This window comes from Heterodontus francisci, chromosome 26 (genome assembly GCF_036365525.1).
Source record: "Heterodontus francisci isolate sHetFra1 chromosome 26, sHetFra1.hap1, whole genome shotgun sequence".
NCBI lineage: Eukaryota > Metazoa > Chordata > Chondrichthyes > Heterodontiformes > Heterodontidae > Heterodontus > Heterodontus francisci.
The window spans coordinates 41,109,991-41,131,397 of record NC_090396.1 but is presented as its reverse complement, the minus strand read 5'-3'; the positions used below and the strand labels follow the sequence as shown (position 1 = coordinate 41,131,397).

At 42.8% G+C, this 21,407-nt stretch overlaps 1 protein-coding gene across 5 annotated transcripts in view; it reads right to left on the bottom strand.

Annotated features, from left to right (window-relative positions):
- LOC137384287 (septin-9-like) overlaps positions 1 to 21,407 on the bottom strand; it is a 413,392-nt gene that overhangs the window by 242,914 nt on the left and 149,071 nt on the right. For 2 of the 5 annotated variants that reach the window (XM_068058094.1, XM_068058098.1), the window contains exon 2: positions 20,372 to 20,428. The exons of 2 other annotated variants lie outside the window; for them this stretch is intronic. In XM_068058094.1, the coding sequence (XP_067914195.1) occupies positions 20,372 to 20,428 (57 nt within the window). Of the gene's footprint in view, positions 1 to 3,064; positions 3,205 to 20,371; positions 20,429 to 21,407 lie in introns of those variants that run through there. One more of the 5 variants, XM_068058096.1, reaches the window with a different exon arrangement.

Genomic DNA, 21,407 nt, shown 5'->3' with positions numbered 1-21,407 from the left:
CTGAAGTGGAATTATTATAAGGCAGCAAATCCATCAATGGACAGAAAAAACCAACACATCATTCAGTATTTACTTGTTTAGCAGCATGGTGCAGTTGCTATGGTGACATTTGATGCCTTTATTAGATTAATAGCATATTGATAACTAGGCTTCATGAGTACTGCCCCATCAGCACAGTATGAGGATCCATACATACAAATTGGTAGCAATTGAAACAGCACAAATGGAGTAAAGTATTGAGCTGCTTCAATCATTTCCACTTGGCAAGTAGCCCTTGAACCTAACAATTTTGGTATTAATTCTTAACAACTGAAGCCAAGTATCAATTAACCATTACATTTCCTGTTATTAACACTTGCACTGGTACTTGATATTGCTGTAGTTTTGAAATGTCAATATTTCCTAATTTGATGAAGCATGTAATGAATGATACATTTTAAAATTGAAAGTAGTTCTCTTTGTATTGAGGAGGAGATTACTTGTGACCTTAATTAAAGATGTACAAGAGAATAATGGATACTCAGGAGTGTGCAGCGGGCAGTGATTTCATTCAAAAGGTTTAAATGATATTAATGGAAGAAGCTGGAGTAGAATCATAGAAGGTTTACAGTAGGAAAGAGGCCACTTGGCCCATCGTGTCTGTGCCAGCCGAAAAACAATCCACCCAGTCTAATCCCATCTTCCAGCATTTGGTCCCATAGCCCTGCAGATTACGGCACTTGAGGTGCATATCCAGACGCCTTTTGAATGAGTTAAGGGTTTCTGCCTCAACTACCCTTTCAGGCCGTGAATTACAAACCCCCACCACCCTTTGAGTGAAAAAAAACTTTTCCGCATCTCCCCTCTTGTCTTCCTACCAATCACTTTAAATTTATGTCCCCTCGTCACTGACCTCTCTGCGAAGGTAAAATAGGCCCTTCACCTCCAGGCCCCTCAACATTTTGTACATTTCAAATCAGATCTCCCTTCAACCTTCTCTGTTCCAAGGAGGACAACCCCAGCCTATCCAATCTTTCCTCATAGCTGACTTTTCCAGTCCTGGCAACATCCTCGTAAATCTCCTCTGTATCCTCTCGAGTGCAATGACATCCTTTCTGTAATGAGGTGACCAGAACTCAAGTTGTGACCTAACCAATGATTTACACCGCTCCAGCATAACCTTCCTGCTCTTATATTCTATACCTTGGCAAATAAAGGAAAGGATTCCATATGCCTTCTTAACCACCTTGTCTACTTGTCCTGCTACTTTCAGGGACCTGTGAACATTCATTCCAAGGTCTCTTACTTCCTCTACATCGCTCAGTATTCCCCCATTAATTGTGTATTCCTTTGCCTTGCTTGCCCTCCCCAAATGCATCACTTCACACCTCTCCAGGTTGAATTCCATTTGCTACTTTTCTGTCCATCTGACCGGACCATCAATATCTTCCTGCAGCCTACAGTTATCCTCCTCGTTATCTACCATACGGCCAATCTTTGCATTACTGGAATCCTGCAATGTGATCAATGGCTGGAACCACCCCCATTTTGTGCGTCTATTGTGAAACATATGAGGGTATTTATTTTATTTTCCATGCTCGTCCAGGACAATCCATGGGTGTGATGCATGATGGTATTTACATTGGACAGACTGTCAAATGTAATCAGTCTTCTTTACTGAAATGATATCAGAGGACATTGTAATTATATTGTGAATTTCATTAGTGTAGTTATTTCCAGGAAAACTCTTCTTTCCCGTCACAAGACCTAATTGCTTACTTTCATCTAAACTAAATCATATGACCTGGAAATAGCAGTAAATTGGACATTCATAATGACAGTAGTGGGGCAGAGGAACCGCTTGGTTTGTTGGGTGGGGGTGGGGAGAAAGGGAGAGAAGGAAAATTAATGTCACTGTACAGTAAGGAGCAGTTTAGGAATATTTCAGGGACAAGAAAATGGCCGGAAGCATGGCAATTGCTATAAGGCTGTCTTGGCCTTCTAATCAATACAGAAACTCATCAAAACATCCTCTTGCAGTTACTGCTGTAATTGGAACTCCACATTCATGTTATGTCCCGATAAACAGAATCGTTGGCATTGACTCATCAACATAAATGTTAAAAAAAAAAAATGCTGTGATTCATTTCAAAGTAGCTTTCAAATTTTTTTGGCCAAGTGTTCCACATGATCAAACATCATTTTCAACCACATTTAAGCGGCATTTTTATTACATAGCCAAGTAATTGTATTTGTAAAACAATTTTTAACTTTAGTCAAATTAAATTCAATACTGATGTGACAAATAGTGTTGTCCTCCCACTGTTAAACTCAAGAAATTAGATTTTAAATGAATGCCTTCTCCTACTGCAGTGACATATTTCCCGGTATTAAATTCATAAAAATGTTCATCTTTCAATAAAAGAATGTTCAGTGAAGAAAGGGGGAAAAAGAAATGTGCAAACAAAATGGGATGACTTTTATGGAAAAGCTTACGATGAATAGTTAGCAACATAGGCTGCTGCTGCCACTGCCGGCTGTCAGCATTCAGTCTCAGTCCCTTCCTTATTTGGAACACCATTCCATTCGCAGTACAAACTATATATCTAACATTTTGTAAACTTATCATCAGTCAGACAATACAGGAAAAAGACATACTTCATATACTTTTTTTTAAAAAAAAAACAGTAAACTTCTTGAAGTTTACAAACTGCAGTACTGGATCTGTGGCAGAATTATGAGCAACACATTCCTCTCTGTCCCAGTACACATCACTACAGTTTAGACATTGAGATTCTTTAGGAGATTTAACTTGTTGCTGTTGACAAGGGTTACAAAAGATTTGCTATGAAGCACAAGACAAGACATTTATGAAAAAACTTGAATATTCCAACAAACGGCATACCATTTTTGAAAACTCCAAGTCTCAATAATTCTAGTAGGAAACATAAATGAAAGACAGACACTGTCTGCTCAGGAAAAGGAATCGTGGCCAGCAAAATACAAACTTCAAATGGAGCTGTTATTACAGTTAGCAGCAAGCACATAAAAAAAAGATTCTAAAATAAAGATTTCTGTAACCTACCTGAAATTCTGACTTTGTCCATTACTACAACAAGCAGCATTTACATTAGTATCCACAGCAATATTGTTTATCTTATCAAGAGTTGGCTTTCTACAAGTGTCTGTCCGATAAAATTTCTTCAATCTGTGCAATCATGAATGCACCATATTACCACATTACCATGTGCTGATCATATGTTTGTACCACACACTGAAGCAGCATTGTCAGCTTGTGGCTTAAAAACTGAGCACGTGACTACATTCATAAGCTTAAAATAACCTACCAGAAGGAGGCAACTGCATATCCTATATATACACATCTGCACAGTAATTCTACTGATAATCATTTTTAAAAATAAAATATCTGAGTGCTCAAATTCAATTTGCAAAGGGGACTGGAGTTGAAAATTGTATTATCACAATATGGATTGCAATACTAATGCAGCATTTAGCTTGGAGGAAAGAATTAGTTTGTATGTTTCCATGACATTGTCTCAGAGCAGAATGACAATTATATTGAGAATAAAAAAAAAAGAGTGGGAGTATGATACTGGACTCCAACTTTCTGGAAGGAATTCTGATGAAATTGTAAACCGCAAGAGGGTTATTCAAAGCAATTAATAAAAAGGAAGTGAGGCTACATTACAGCCTGGAACACAGTCGCACAAGTCTTATTTTATGTTAAATACTATTACTATATCTCAGCACTTGGATTTTATTTTTTTTACCCGTTGCATTAGTCTTCTGACTGGCAGTGCAGTAGTTTGAGGCCATCAGAACAGATACATTAGAAATAGTCTCTATACACATTATGTGGCAGAATGGCAAATGGTAAAAGTACCCGCTAATGACAAGAGATTTACTGGGAAATAATGTTTTCTTGCAATGCAAGCTTTTTAAAGAAAAAATTCTTTCATGGGATGTGGGCATATCTGGCAGGGTCAGCATTTGTTGCCTACCCCTAATTGGCCTTCACAACTGAATGGCTTCCTACGCCATTTCAGACGGCAGTTAGGAGTCAACACATTGCTGTGCATCTGGAATCACATGTAGGTTTGGCCAGATAAGGACAGCAGATTTCCTTCCCTCAAGGACATTAGTGAACCAGATGGGTTTTTACAACAATCTAAGATAATTTCATGGCACCATTACGGAGACTCGGGCCAGAATTTTTTGTGGGGCGGGAGGCCGAAAATTTGGTGGTGAGCCCGCCTCCGTCGAGCCTGGGGAGCCAGGCAGGGACTTTTCGCTCCCCAGGCTTTTAATTGGTCTGAGGCAGGAAACCCTGCCTAATGGAGTTGTCGGCCAATCAGTGGGCTGGCAGCACCACCAGGAGCGGTGGCCACTGCTGGGACTACACCCAGCCATCACAAGATGATGGACAGCCCTGGAAAAATGACAAGTTTTTAGGGCCTTGCCATGGAGTATTGGTCAGGCCCCGGCGAGGCAAGGGAAGGGGTCAGTTAGGGCGGGGGGGCGGGGGGGGTGTGTTGTGCATTGGGGACGGTTGGGGCTTCAGGGGCAGCCCTCCGTGGGGCACAGGGTGCCCGATCAGGAGGCCCCCCCACAATCCCACAATCTGCAAGATGGCCTCCTGGTTTCATCAGGCAGGCCTTTTTGAGGCCTCAGCTACCCGCCGTTCAAAGGTAAAATACCCATGGCAGTAGGAGGAGGCCTTTAAGTGCCAGTTAATTGGCCACTTAAGGGCCTCGACTGGCCTTGGACGTAAATTTGCAATGAGGTAGGAGGGGGTTAGGAAAGCCCCCCAGCCCACTCATTTGGGGGCTGTAAAATTCCGGCCTAGCTTCCAATTCCAGATTTCTTTTATTAACTCATTAAATTTAAATTCCACCAGCTGCCATATAAATTGTATAGAAAATAGAGGATGCTGGTAAAATATCACAAGGCCGCAGCACATGTGAACAATGTTGACATGATCAAATGCAGGATTAAAATAGGTGAAACTATTTATCATGCTCCTGTAAATTCCATAATTCTATTCTAACTTTCAATGCACCCACAAATTATAATATAACCAATTTTTAAAAACAAACATTTTCAGAGCTTGTATCCTTCAAGTTTCACCATGATTTCAAGTTTGCCTGTCCAACTCCTTGCCTTGTGACAGGAAATAGGGGCTTTCTACAGCCTATTGTCAGAAGGCTAAGGTCACAGTCTCACATTATTTCATAGTAACATCTATTCATCCGGTCAACCGCCCCCAGTTGATAGGAAGAATAGAGATTGTGCTGAGAAATAACACACTGTTTCATCGCAGTCCTGCAGATATTAAAGCGCCGCAGTATTAGGAAACTATAAATACTCAAAAAAACTGAACGATGGAGAATTTGTTAAAAAAAGACCCAACTTTGGCGTCTGTTCCATGCCCACAACTATAACTGTTTAATTATAATAGTTATCAAACAATATGGAAAGTTACCATGTTTGTTTTGTTCCTATTCCTTTCTTTTTCCACACTCTGTCCCCCACTGTTGCTGGCACAAACAATTCCAATTATTGTTACCTATTCAAAGTTAGTTGCTTTTTATTTTAGGGAACATTATGAGGGGAATTTTATACTGTCCTCCGCAGCAGGTTTGGAGGCAGGGAAAGCATATAAATCATGTGGGATGATAGTGGGGGGTGGGGTGCAGAGGGGGAAGGGGGGATCCAATCATCTTCCTGCCTCTGCTGAAATTAAGTCAGGGGCAGGAAGGACTATGAATGGCTTTCCTACACCACAGCCAATGAGGCACTTAAGTGAGCAACTAATGCCCACTTAAGGACCTCATCCCAGCATAATTAGTCAAGCGGGCCTGTCACTGCACGGGGAACATAACAAGAAAAACCGTGGCCTGTGTGGTCTGGAATCCTTTATTAAAAGGCATTTAGTGCCCGAATTAGGGATCCAGCATCAGGAAGAGGGGACTTGCTGAGAGCCACCCCCCGCCCTTGCTGCCGAGGCCCCTACACACTCCACCTCATGAGACCCCTCCCGTCCTGACCTACCTGTGGCCTGGGTCCAACACCACTCCTAGGCCTTAGGTGGGTGTTCCACCGACAGCAGCTACTCCCTCCGCAGTGATGCTGCTCAGTTAAAGAGATGCTGGCCTCGAATTGGCTGGCAGCTCTCAGACTGCAAGACATCCATCACCAGCTTCCTTGATGGCCCACTGCTTTCCGGTTAAGTGCCTAATTGGCACTTGATTTGGCAGGCTGCCCAGTGGCACTTTTGCCAGAGGTTGAGAGCCCTATGACAGAAATTTTATAACATTATGATACCATGGGCATTAGTATGCTAGCTTGCTGCTCTGACACCTCTGTGAAATAATAGTGGTGCTGCTAAAGAGAGGCACTGAGTGGAAACTGGAATGGTTTCTGCATATAGAGGGAAAATTCAATCCAGGCCATTCTTATATACATGGCTTACTAATGACAAAGCAGCATCTGCTGAAGTCTGAAAGTCGGTAATCCAACTATTCGCTATTCTATGAAATAGCCTATACAATGGAAAGACCCAAAATCTAAGGAAATGTCATAGGAAAGACAAAACAGACATTAGGAAGTTAAACCAAAGAACAGGAATTGATAGGATGAAAAGATTTTGCTAGAAATAAACTTAATTCACATACATTGGGTAGAACTTCCCAAGTTCAGTGAAGGAAGGTTTCAGTGCACGTGTGGTGGGAAATCCCAAGAAATTGACATCAGGTCAGGATGCCAATGTCTTCCTGCTGTCTTCTGCCTTTCACCCAGGCAGAATTGAAGGCAAGCAGGGAAACCCCTTTGGATCTACTGGGTAAGTAGCCAAGGGACCTTCAGCAACTCACCATGGTCATTGAGGCGAGTGTGCACAGTGGGAAGAGCTTCTTTAGTGAAGCTGACAAGCTGGGAAGGCTTTGATCAGTGATATTGAAGAGTTCCAGCCGTGGCCATTGAGAGACTGCTGTTCAAAGCACTTCTTCTCTTAGAGAGAGTGCTCTCACTGCTTGGCAGGTGATTTACCAGCTTGTTGGAAGGCACTTCACCTGTCTAGCACTTCCTTCATGGCATGGGATCAGCTTATGCAGCTCAACTTTGCACCTCTGCTGAGGGGCAAGAGCAGAGGGCACACCACCAACTGCTCCAGCTGCAGCAGATCCAGCTAGAAGGAGGCAAGACCCCCAGCACAGGGTCTACAGGCTGAGGATCAGCTCTCTTAACATGTCTGAACACCAGTGCCTCAGGAGACTCCGACTCTCACAGCAAGTTGATGACGACATCTGCAGCCTCTTGGAACAGACCTGCTTCCTAGGGGAGCAGGTGGACACACATTGCCAATGGTCAACAAGGTTCCCGTCATTGGGTCTCTGCCCCTTGCCACATTTTGTGCTCTCTTCTGTAAGGAGAGAAAGCAGAGAGGTGGGAGTGTTTGCAGTGACTTGTATAGAGAGCAGGGAAGGACATCCTTCATAAATGGTGTCATGAGGCATGGGTGTGAGAGGGCAATAGGCTGAGGGTGAGTGAGAGTGTTGGTTGTACAGAATGGGTATGTGAGGTGCCTGCAGGGAGAGGATGAGTGGAGTTTCAACCGGAGACATGCTGTGCAGGAGAATGCTGGGAATGTTGGAGTGTGGGGCTTGGCACCTGAAAGAGAGATACACTCACCTGTCATGCCCTTTTGAGGTCTTATGACCATACCTACAAACATACAAATTAAGAGCAGGAGTAGGCCACTCGGCCCCTCGAGCCTGCTCTGCCATTTATTCAGATCATGCTGATCTGATTGTAACCTCTACTCCATATTTCTGCCTACCCCGATAACTTTTCATCCCCTTGCTCATCAAGAATCTATCTACCTCTGCTTTAAAAATATTTAAAGACTCTGCTTCCACTGCTGTTTGTGGAAGAGAGTTTCAAAGACTCACGTCCCTCCGAGAAAAAAATTCTCCTCATCTCTGTCTTAAATGGGCGACCCCTTATTTTTTTTAAAAACAGTGACCCCTAGTTCCAGATTCACCCACAAAGGGAAACATCCTTTCCACATCCACCCCGTCAAGACCCCTCAAGACCTTATGTTGCAATCAAGTCACCTCTTACTCTTCTAAATTCCAGCAGATACAAGCCTAGCCTGTCCAATCTTTCCTCGTAAGACAACGCATCCATTCCAGGTATTAGTCTAGTAAACCTTCTCTGAACTGCTTCCAACACATTTACATCCTTCCTTAAATACTGTAGATGTACTTCAGATGTGGCCTCACCAAATACCTATATAACTGAACCTCCCTACTTTTGTATTCAATTGCCCCTGCAATAAATGATAACATTCTATTAGCTTTCCTAATTACTTGTGTTGCTGCATACTAACCTTTTGCGATTTATATACTAGGACACCCAGATCCCTCTGCATCTCAGAGCTCTGCAATCTCTCACCATTTAGAGAATATGCTTTTTTATTCTTCCTGCCAAAACAGACAATTTCACATTTTCCCATATTATACTCCATCTGCCAGATCTTTGCCCATCCACATTTCACCTAGTTATGTTCCTTTGTAGCCTCATGTCCTCTCCACAACTTACTTTCCTACCTATCTTTGTGTCATCGGCAAATTAAGCAACCATACCTTCAGTCCCTTCATCCAAGTTATTTATCTAAATTGTAAAAAGTTGAGGCCCCAGAATTGATCCCCGAGGCACTATATCTTGCCAACCAGAAAATGACCCAATTATGCTTGCTCTCTGCTTCTGTTAGCTAGCCAATCTATCCATCCCAACATGTTACCCCCTACACCAGAATCTTTTATTTTCTGCAATAACGTTTGATGTGGCACCTCATCAAATGCCTTCTGGAAATCTAAATACAATACATCCACTGGTTCCCCTTGATCCACAGCACATGTAACTCCCTCAAAGAACTCCAATAAGTTGGTTAAACATGATTTCCCTTTCACAAAACCATATTGACTCTGCCTGATTACCTTGAATTGTTTTTTTTTTTAAAAAAGTACCCCGCTATAACATCTTTAATAATAGCTTCTAACAGTTTCCCTCAGACAGATGTTAGGCTAACTGGCCTGTAGTTTCCTGCTTTCTGCCTCCCTCCCTTTTTGAATAAAGGAATTACATTTGCTATTTTCCAATCTAATAGAACCTTCCCCAAATCTAGGAAATTTTGGAAAATAAAAACCAACACATCAACTATCTCACGAGCCACTTCTTTTAAGTCTTTTAAGGATGAAGTCGATCAGGACACGGGGACTCGTCAGCTCGCAGCTCCAACAATTTGCTTAGTACCACTTCCCTGGTGATTGTAATTTTCTTGAGTTCCTCCCTCCCTTCCATTTCCTGATTTACAGTTATTTCTGGGATGTTACTGCATCCTCTATAGTGAAGACCGATGCAAAATACCTGTTCAATTCATCTGCCATCTCCTTATTTTCCCTTAATTCCCCAGATTCACTTTCTAGTGGACCAACGCTCACTTTGTTAACTTTTCTTTTTAAAATATCTATAGAAACTCTTACTATTTGCTTTTATATTTCTAGCTAGCTTTCTCTTGTACTCTAATTTTCTCCTCCTTATCAATCTTTTAGTCATTCTTTTCTGTTCTTCATATTATGTCCAATCATCTGACTTGCCACCCATCTTTGCGCAATTATATGCATTTTCTTTAAGTTTGATGCTATTTTTAACCTTTTTTTTTTTTAAAGTTAACCATGGAGAGTGTGTCCTCCCCTTGGAATTTTTCTCTCTCGTTGGAAGGTCCTGGATCAGTGTACTGTCTCCAGGCTGGAGGGATCACACATCTGCTTTTGACTTCCTCGGCCACCTCCATCCAAGCTTGCTTTGTTGGAGGGTTTGTCTTCTTCCTCCTGCCTGTGGGAGAGCTCACCTCACTGCAGCCCCTCAGATCCCTCAACAGGACATCCAGGTAATAGCCGTCCCAGGTCTCCTCTCTATTCTTGTTGCAGCAGCCTCAAAAATCCAAGTGCTGGTGAGCTCTTGTAACTCATGCTGTGGTCCCTTTAATTAGAAATTCTTTCTTTGACAGAATGGATACATCATCCCTCCCGCCCTCCAAATTGGTTGGGTAACCTAGAGGCGGGATGCTAACGCTGTTGCTCTGGGAAAGAACCTCGGCAAATCCCGCCTATTAGGAGGTCGGGTTCCCAATCTGGAAATGGTTCCACCATTTTGGCAGGGACAAAGTGGACAAGAGTCTGCCCAATAGACGTGACATTCGTTGTTTAACACTGCAATGGGCCACCAGCTGCTTCCCGTGTGCTCCACACAGCATTCCATCAGGGGCCGTAACCAGTGTGCGCCAGATGGCTGTGAATTGAAGCTATCCTGACGTAGTACAGCCCAACCTGCTGATGCAACACCAGGAGACCAAATTTGGACATAGGTCCAGGCAATTAATTCATCACTCAGCAAACAAGTGCAAGATGGGGCCTGCACTCGCATTCCTTAAAAGGTCAGGCACACAAATTGCAGGTGAGGTAATTTTTTTTTTTTTTTTTTTTGAGAACTTCTGCTATTGTAAACTGTCTAGAAGTAACCTGGAGCACATTTGGAGGTTTTGTGAGGAGAACCTGGATTTGTAAGAGAGCGTTTGCTGCATTTTCACAGTGTTGGCAAAACAGTAGATAACCATTCACACAAAGGCTGCAATAGATATGGGGACAGCAGTGGTAGTGTCTCTGGGTCTGCAGCACAATAGAGATAGATAGAGCAGAGGCTGCAGAGAGAGCAAGCTCTGCACCATGCTCTCTGTCAGCTTGGAGCTGGATTGCTTCCATGCACCTTGACAGTGACTGGCAGGCCTGCCAATGCACCCAGCATCTTGATGTGCATGCCCATCAACGTTCTCCCGTATGCTGCCCCATGGAGGTCCTCATCAGAGTCCTCTGCAGTACTACTTGTCTGTGGCCTCGCCCTCTGGTGAGCTGGCACACAACCATCCTTCCCCCCCCTGGCCTGGCTGCAGCCTACCCTATTGCCTGCTGATTCACCGTATGCTGATCCCAACTCTATACTTGCCTCCAAAGTACATGTAGTGCCAGCATCTAAGCTGATGGCTGCAAGTGCCAGATCAACTAATGGGACCTCTTAAATCAGTGCCATTCTATTGCTCTTTCTTTCTCCTTGGGCTGTTATGGCTGGGCAGGCAGAAGTTCTTGGCTGTCTGAAAGCAGGAAATCAGAAGGTGGTTGGAGTGAAGGAAGAAGATTGGAGTGTAAAGCAGGAGGTCCATGGTCACACGATTAACAGATTGCTCATCATGCCAGTTAAAAGGATGGTGAACTGGGAGTCGGGAAGGGGCAGAAGGCAGGAACATACCGTAGTCTTCAACATTCTCAGCGATGCTGGAAGCCATGTGCTCTGTCGCGGTTGGCCCATGACACTGATAACCAGCCATCTCCTCTGTAGAGCTCAAGAGATGCAGGTGTCTTTGTCCCCCACTGGTTCATTTCTGCTTTTGTTGTCACGTAAGAGAGGGGACAGAATGTTAGTGGTCATGTAGCACGATGTTTGGGTGATGTGCATGCCATAGTTGAACAGTTGAAGGTATGTGGAAGCAGGTGTGAGGATGAGGTGAATTATCTGGAATGTCTGGAACTGATGCTGGGTGAGCAATGGAGGTGTTGTGCATCAAGCAGCGAGAGGGGCTGGTGGAGCAGGGAGTAAGAGATGTCATTTGAAGATGTATGCACTGACCTTGACCAAACATGTGAGGTCATTCAACTTCTTGTAGCACTGCTGCCAGGTCCTCAGGTTCTGACTCCGGGAATTGACTTCCCTGGCCACCTGCTCCCAATCTTTGAAGATGTTCCTTGAGGGCCTCTGGAAACAGGGTGTCTCTCCTGCCCACTAATGCCTCCAGTGCCACATCTGTCACCCTTGAACTCTCTCCTCTGCATTGGTATTCCACTTTCCATCTTTTAAATTCCAGCAATACTTTCCAGTGCAGCTTCCTTTCAAGATGGACAGCCTGCCTTTAAGAATATCAGGCTGGCAGCACCATGTGATTTCAAAATAACATTGTTTACCACCCCCGCCACCCCACATGCAGAGGCAGATAGCAGTGTGAGGAGGATGCCAGCAGCACAGAACCCACTCGGGCCCATGCGATCAAGTAAGAGGTGGGAGCACCAAGTTTGCATGCTGCCTACTTTCCAATGGAACCAGTGTGGAGAAGCTGTGAATCATGACCCCACACCTAAAAGTGGGGTAAACAAAGTTTTAGCCCCTTATACCTAAATATTGGGTCATGAATGTTATTCCTGTTTCTTCTGGATCTTCCCTTGGAGAGAAGATCAGGAAAGGGTGGAAAGACTCGCTGTTCGATAAACAGTCTTACAGGCCGCAAAGGGACGCTCCTTCTATGGCTGTAGGCAAAGTAGTTAGTCCAAGATGATGGGAAAGATTTATGGGCTCCTACAAATCATACAATGAGGGGAGGATCACCTACACTGCTGGACATCCTGCCAGATGTCAAACCCAGAATTCAGAGCTAGAACTCAGGGGCTGAATTTTATTCTGGGTGACAGGAGTTTTGGTGGCAGACTGACCTTGGCTCTCCATCAGACCTCTGTAGCTAGGACAGGCAGTTGACTGCCCAACGTCAGGGATGCGATCTCTATAAGGGAGGAACTCCTGCCTCCCAAATGGAAGGCCAACAGCACCACCTGGAGTGGTGGTCACTGTCAGAACTGCAGGAGGCTCTACAGCACTGAGGACGTTGGGAGACCCCAGGAGACGTTAGTGGGGTCGGGTTAATGAAACCATTCAAAGCAGGCCCCAAAGGGTTGTGGGGGTGGGGGGGGTTTGGGGAGGGTGGAGTGTGGTTGGTGATTGCCACTGGCAGGGCCCTCCAGGGGCCCTGGATTACCCCCAAAGGAGGACCCCCCTGCCTATCCCCACCCACCTGGTGGCGACTCCCTGCAGCATCATGCCCCTCCACCTTGCCTTTAATTGAGGTGGAGACAGATTAATTGGCTGCTCAACGGCCTCAATTGACCTCGGGCAGGAAGGCCGTCCTCAACCTTCATTGGAAGGGGTTGAGAAGGCAACAGGTACTGCACCCCTCACTTTCTCATGCAATTTTATTAGCCCCCCACCTCTGTTCCTATCCCTGGGGGCCCATAAAATTTTAGCCCAGGTCTTCACTCACTGGAAGTGTAAAGATAGACAGTCACACACTCTTCTGCTTTTCATTGCCAGTAAGTTTTCCTTTTCCTATTTGAATTGTGTCATTGAAATTTATATTCTTCATTATGTGTGCCCCTCAACCCACTGAATTTGCCACATGACATTGCAACATAACTTTCTTGGAGGAAAAAAAACAAAGCTCCATTTAGTTAGTGCTGACTTTGCATTACTGATGGGAAGAGAGGAGGTTGCTGAAAAACTGGACTCCCTGTTACTCAGCAGAATACCCTGACAGTGAACTTTTAAAATTTGCACTGTATAAATTTCAATGGTGTGGCTTTCTTCAACGTTGTGATAAATTTAAATTCACAGCTCATATCCTGTGCTGAGTGCACCAAAAGCACGGTAAGTATATTTGCGGAGGGGTTCCCCCCCTCCCCCAAGAAATGTGCAAATTTAGAACTTACCACAGAAGTAAACAATATAAAAAGGAGCACTTAAAACAAAGTAATTATGACATGTGAAAAATGTTAGTAAATCTTTGTAAACACATGACGTTGGGACACAAACCATATTTCAATAAATATTATCACTATTGCTCGGATACAATCAAGGCAGCAGGACAAGAGCACACAGGTTCACTGCTGTGAAGAGGTATTTTAGGATAGATAACAGGAAATATTTGCGTTGACAGAGGGTAATCACTAGCTGCAATAGGATGCTGGGAAGGTGAGCTGAAGCCAGAACACTGGGTTCATTTAAGAAAAAGAGACAGGGGAGTGGGATTAACGAAGCTGTTTTTGCAGAGAGCTGGCACAGATATGATGGGCCAAATGGCCTCCTCCTGTGCTGTAACAATTCTATGATTCTATTCTATATGCTACAAAGAGGAGGCAAGGGGCCAAAATTGATTTGATTTCCGCGATACACCACTGTGCTCGAATTCCCGTGTGCTCACTATTAACTATGCTATTCTTTTCCAGCACATGTACTGAGACATGAAATGTGCAGAGAGAAATGTCACATTCATAAATGCATTTTATTCACAGTCTGCAGTCTAGACTCTTTTAGTCTTGGATTTGAAAATAAGACTCCATGCTCACGCCTGCTGCACAGTTAAAGATGGTTGCATGATGAAGAGTATAATTTGTTGCACAAGGACTTCAGCAACAAATACAGCCAGGCAATAAACAGTGACAAACAGAAATTGTGACAGAACAAAGGCTAATCAATGATTTTGCTTTTAAAAAAAAAGATACAGCCAGCTGATTTAAAAATTGCTAGCTAACAAGATGAGTTGATCTAGACAGGATTGATAACACCATGTCACTGAATCATACCAATTGCTCATTTACAACGTCTTCAAATTAAGAGGAAAAGTTCGAGTGCAAAACTGCGGTGTAGCAGATGCAATGTCTTTAGCATCGTAATTTGTTCCTGCCACACCTGGAAGTCACTGAACAGACTTTTGGAAGCTCTGCATTTCAAATATTAAGTCTACTATAAAACTCCTCAGTGCAACTCCACCACCATTTAAGCTTAGTGATTTGAAGGGCAAACCACATCTAAAATAGCACTATGGAAACATTCAAAAAAAGATTCATTTGAAGAAGGAGTTATCTCCAAGCAGTGGGCTTGGTTAGAACATTTTACTTTCACTTTTTTGATCGATAACTTAATTCAGCCTCAAAGTAGGATGATCATCTGTTGGCTGCTCAGTGTTTGAGGTCCACGCTAAAGCAAAAAAAAAAACTCAGTAAAAATAGGTTGATGGTTATTTTGCTCATGTAATCCTTATTCAGTTGGGCATTTTACCTTACCAACTAGCTTTCAGCCCTACATTCCTGTTTCTTGCGTCAAGTACTGGCAAATGTTGTGGCGCTCATTTCAGATGTGAACAAATCAGCCTTATGGCACTTGGCTGTGCACATACTGTATCAACTTACTGGCACATGGCCACCAGCCAATATAAGACAGGTTCAATCAATGCTGCAGTAGCATAATATGCATTGGATTCTCCAGCTTGTGTCCACTCCAGCAATTACATTTGAGCTGAGTCAGTGCTGCCCCTGCACTAAGCTAATCACTTCAGTAAAGAAAAAGCAGGAGACGTGAAGCAAGCGGCTGTGAATTTGCAAATTATATAAAGTGTATTCCAACACAAGCACGTAACAATTTAAACTTGCTTTCTCCTCCATCTATAGATTTCTACCTCACTATTTAAAAAAAAATTGTCAATGAAGTTGAGCATTTTATGGGATCTTGAATTTCAACCTTTTGTGTTCTTCTATGCTTGCGCGTGTTGAGTTAACGTGTTAACAAATTGCCTAAGTGGCTGTCTCTGAATTTTCTTCCTGTTGTATGAACTGGTGAACAAGAAATTCCCATCCACAGCTCTAAAGAAGAAAGGCAAGATGAGGTTACCAGAGCTTCAATATTGCTTGTGTCAGAAGTGGCAAAGGTTAGATTAAACAGAATTAAGTTAATGATCATTTAGTGTACCCACAATTATGGGTTTGTTCTCCAAAGATGTCATTCAGCATTTTTACAAGCCTGGTCACAGCGGTTGAAAATATGATATCCTGACTGGATGAACTCTATACTTGGCTGAGTACATTCAGATTTGAGTACATTAGTTTGACTGGAAATCGATGTGTCAAAATTGTTGGCAAGTCTGAGTCTCCAGAGTCCAGGTCTTTCATCATAAATTCCTTGACCATTGTACGAGGACAGCATCTATAAACCTCATCATATCTGTCATTATATCTGGTCCAAAATGTAACGAACACTTGCAAGACTTGGAGTTTAAGACCTAAATTGTAAGTAATAAGAAGCTTTTCAAAGGAATAGTGTCTGAAGTCAAGTTGCTTATATAGTACAGTTAGTCAAGTTATTAGCTGATGGATAGCTTAGCAATTGTAAGGCGAGTATTGTCTCTTGTTTACACCATCAGGAGGAAGGCTGCTCAAACTTCAATTTAAATAGCTAAAATGATATAGTTCAGGCTATAGAATCAGAATTCATTGTGATAGGTCACAGAATGAATCCAAGATATCTAGCGTAACCATCAATCTCCAACTAACCATGAATACTGTGCTAATAGGGCACAGGGATGAAGCAAAAATCTAGACAATACAGAAGGGGCATAGTCTTCAAAATTTCACACTTAGCAGCAAGAAGTCTAATATTCCAGTAATGAGTGAAAAACCAATTCACACTGGTGCACCGTAACAAGGTAGGGAGTTCGCACCTACAATTTTATCATGACAAGTTTCTCAAAATGAATTGATACTCTAGAAAGGATACAACTCAAATGGAAAAAAAGTCATCCTAGAGGTCAACTCAGGAACACAACTGGGAAAGGAATGAGAGGTCACATGCATGACCTTGGAAATGGGAAATGCAGCGCAGCAAGCTATAATTTCAAATATTGTTTATTGTATGTACCTACAAAGACACACAATATGACTATGATGCAGTTTTAAACTAGAGCTTGAATGGGGAAGCCAAGGCAGATTTCCTGCTGGACTGAATCAGGTCTGAAGACAGAAGAGGCTACATCAGGCAAGTCTAAAACTTTTGCTTGTGGGGCCAGGAGGAGCAGGAGTGCCACAGGAAGTCATGGCCTCTCCTGCCCTGGACTCTTTACCTTCCTCTCTCCATTCCAAAAGACCCACCTGAAAACCTGTCCCTGCCACTAACCTGGAAGTGGACAATGCCTGACCATTTTACCTGTTAGCAGCCACTCTTGGTCCATTCCAGGGGAGATGGAGAAGCAACATTTAAATGGAGGCCTGGGAATTAAAATACTCCAGGCCTGAAATTTAGGCATGCAAATGAGTTTTGTGCTTGTCCCTCCCGCCTGACAAAAAAAAAACATTATTTGGGCTAAAATCTTGTGTTTTTTTTAAAAACTCAGACCAGCTATACGGATCAAAATAGTCTTCTAATGCTTGGGAATTAAAGCGTGGCTACCCGACCCGAACAGACCACATAACATGTGTCAGGTTCGGGTCGGTTCTCTCTTCTGGGCCCAAAATTCGGGCTCGGGTCGGGTCGGGCTGGACAGTGCTGCCTTGCTCCGGGAAGTAATCTTCAAAGTGAAGATTCAGGACGTCAAGGTGGGAAACGTGCAGTGCTCTGAAATCTACATTATCCTTCCTGTTTGAAAACATATCACAGTAGCCTCCAGGTGGCTGCTGTAGTCTTACTGACGCCCTCACATGAATATTGAGGTGTGAAATGCTCAACTGCACTTACCCCAGCAGCTCAGAGCATGCCAGCCTCAAGTCTCTTTCACTTTAGTGCATGTGTGTTTATTTTTTTAAATTAAAAAAAGCAGTTGTCCCTTTAAAGCCAGCGAGAGTGCCAAATCGTGGAGAAACGACCGAGTGCCTGAGAGACAGTGAGAAGGTGGAATCTGGAGCCTACTTTTGGTTTGACAGCGGAGAGAGAGAGAGAGACAGACAGACAGATCAGGACAAACAGAAATCAGAGGCGAGAAGAGTGGAGGTGGCAGTGGGGCGGGGGGAAAAAGGAGGGGAAAGAAACAGCTACAAGTTCCAACATAAAGCACCCGAGTGAAATTAACCCAACCCCTTACACTCTGAAATCTGGGAGAAACTGACAAGCTCAGGGAAGATACCAGTAACTGCAGTAAGTACAGAAACATCAACTGAGCTCTTGCTTTAATCTATACTTGGCCCAAGGATTTTAAAATTATCTGGAAATAGGGAGATTAAACTTCATCAACCCGAGTTCTCCGAGGAGATTTATTTTTTGTTAATGATACCGGAAGTTTCAGAGCTTGATACAGTTCAGAAGCTCGTTTGTTACATTGCATGATTTCCTGAAGTGGATACTTTTTTCCCCCCCATGAGTGCTCAGGGTTGCAGCACCTTCACCTGTTTGAAATCAGTGTTTTTTTAAAAACTTTATGATGTTAATTGAACACTGGTACATCAACAACTGGCACCTGTATTCGATTACTGGTCTAAAGCCTGGCTACCCGACCAAACCCGAATATATGTGTCGGGTTGGGTCGGGCATTAAAAAAATTAAAGGACTCGGGCTCAGGTTGGCTGTTGTAGGGTTGTGCCTGGGTTGGGTTTTAATTTTATACCCGAGCCAGGCATCAATGGGAATCGCTCAGGTCTATGCCTTGATCTACCTATTTAACATGCAGAGAAAGAAAGTGATATTTAAATTAGTCTTGGTCCATTGTGCAAAATGGGTGATAGCAAATTGAATCCATAGGAAAGAATAAATTAAGCAGAGTGCAAAACAGTCCAGCAATTCACTATTATCCATTTGGGGATACCGGCCAAGAGAAATTTATACCAGAGTCTTTAAAACGATCATAATCCATAATGTTTGCTGTTTCTCGTCATAAACAATTTCCAAAAAGACTAGCTTACTTAGTGGTTGCAATGTTCTTCCTCAATTAGCAATGCTTGGAAGTTTTCTCCTGTTTTTCTATCTCATTGTTTTCAGTAACTACATTATAGAATTGAAGGTGACAGTTTACCATTGAACTCGCTGAAGAAGCAATTGTTTTCAAACAATATTACCAATTCACTCCTATATTAAAGGAAACTAGATTAAATACGGTGAGAAAATTCTGCAAACAGCAATGAATGAAGTACATAGCACAACATCAATAGCATGTGGAAAAAGGCTTCATAATGTAACTGACATGGATGCAGTGACTACACTTCAAAAATACTTCATTGAGATGTCCAGTGATCATGAAAGGCACTATATAAATGCAAGTCATCCTTTCTTTTTGAACTCATCACAAACCAAAACAGTGGCAGAAGGTGGGAAGTGGGGTCCCAAAAGGATGAGGGTTGGGACCACTGTTGTCCACAATTTATATTAATCATTTACATTTTGGAATCAAATACACAATTTCTAACTTTTTGGATGATTGGATGGGGTGTGGAATAGTCAATACTGAGGAGGACTGCAAAAATTACAAGACACAGGGTGACGCAGTGGTTAGTGCTGCAGCCTCACAGCTCCAGCGACCCGGGTTCAGTTCTGGGTACTGCCTGTGCGGAGTTTGCAAGTTCTCCCTGTGACTGCGTGGGTTTCCGCTGGGTGCTCCAATTTCCTCCCACAGCCAAAGACTTGCAGGTTGATAGGTAAATTGGCCATTGTAAATTGCTCCTAGTGTAGGTAGGTGGTAGGAGAATGGTGGGGATGTGGTAGAGAATATGGGATTCATGTCGGATTAGTATAAATGGGTGGTTGTTGGTCGGCACAGACTCGGTGGGCCAAAGGGCCTGTTTCAGTGCTGTATCTCTAAATAAAATAAACAATGTTAATAAACTTGCAGAATGGCCATATAATTGACAAATGAATTTAAACAGTTATTCCACTTTAAGAAATATAAAAAGGAGGTTACATATTATTTTGGAAATTGAGAATCTAAATGGGGTTGAGGAGCAAAGGGTTTTGGGAGTACAAATACACAAATCATCAAAAGTAGCAAAGCAGGTTAATAAGACCATTTAAAAATAAGCAAGCCAAGCACCAGGTTTATTTCTAAAATGATAGAATTGAAAACAGAGAAGTTACACTAAACTTACCAAATCTTGATTTGGCTGCACTTTGAGTACTGCCCATGGTTCAGGTTGCATTATAAAAAAGGGATATAGGAGGCACTAGAGAGGGTGCAAAAAAGATTTACATGGATGATATCAGAACTGCGAGGTTATACCCATCAGGAAGGATAAACAGGTTGGGCCTCCATTCTCTTGGGAGGAAAAAAAAGGCTTAGTGATGACCTAGAAGATGTCTTTAAAATCATGAAAGGTTTTGACAGAGTAGACACGGAGTGGGTGTTCCACTTGTGCAGAAGAGCAAAACTTGAGACCATCAATATAATATAGGCACCAAGAAATCAAATAGGAAATTCAGAAGAAATTTCTTGACCTAGAGAGTGATGAGAATGTCGAACTCAATACCACAGGGAGTAACTGAGGCAAATAGAGATGCAATTAAGGAAAGCATGAGGGAGAAGGGAGTAGATAAGGAAGTATGGAAAGGGACTTGAGTGGAGCATAAATACCAGTGTGTAATGGTTGAGCTGAATGGCTTTTTGCTGTGTTGTATATTCTTTGTAATTCTATATAAAACTTGACAAGCTGCTGGTGTTCTCTACCATAATGTTAATTATGTGGTTACTTACTTGGACTTGTGATATCAGCAGTTCTTCTCAATTTTCCACTAGCTGTCCGTGTAATTCCTAAAACAATAATAAAATGTACATTCACAATCTGTTGGTGTACCCATCCCAGATTTCTCTCCCCATTTCTTTCCCCACAGTTTATTGCCAAACAGTTGTTCACCAGGAGGAAAGTGAATGGGTTGCAGAGATCACCACCGCTTGAAAAAAAAAACTGTTCATTTCAAATGCATATACAGTAGTATTAAGGCAACATCTTAAGTTAAACTTCAAACCAGATTACCAATAAGAATGGTTGAAAAAAAAAACAGCCAAATAAGGATTCCTACATTAGTGAGAAATTTCAGAAGTTTATAGCTGAAAACTATATATTTAGACTTTCCCTCAGTTGCAGTGGTTTAACAAGCTGCACAGGGGAAGAGGGGGTGGGAGAGGGGAACAAACATTCATACAATTGTCTATTTGCTTCATTATCTTGTTGGATTTATTTATTTTTTTTAAATGTAAGTTTTGCAATAGAAAGAAAAATTTGTAAGCTTGTACAACAGATGGGCAGCACAGTGGTGCAGTGGTTAACACCGCAGCCTCACAGCTCCAGGGACCCGGGTTTGATTCTGGGTACTGCCTGTGTGGAGTTTGCAAGTTCTCAGTGACCGCGTAAGTGTTCGCCGGGTGCTCCGGTTTCCTCCCACAGCCAAAGACTTGCAGGTGATAGGTAAATTGGTCATTGTAAATTGCCCCTAGTGTAGGTAGGTGGTCGGGAATATGGGATTACTGTAGGGTTAGTATAAATGGGTGGTTGTTGATCGGCACAGACTTTGTGAGCTGAAGGACCTGTTTCAGTACTGTAACTCTAAATAAATAAAAAATAAAACAGGTGCCTGGCTGACACCGCTGGTGTTACTCTCAAGTGGTAAGTTGCAAAGTACTCCACAATTTTAACACATTGAATTGCTTTGATAAAAAATACTGAGATTTCTCATCAGCAGTTATGATCACACTCCAAGGTAAGTTGAAGACTCCCTGTTGGTGGGGAGGG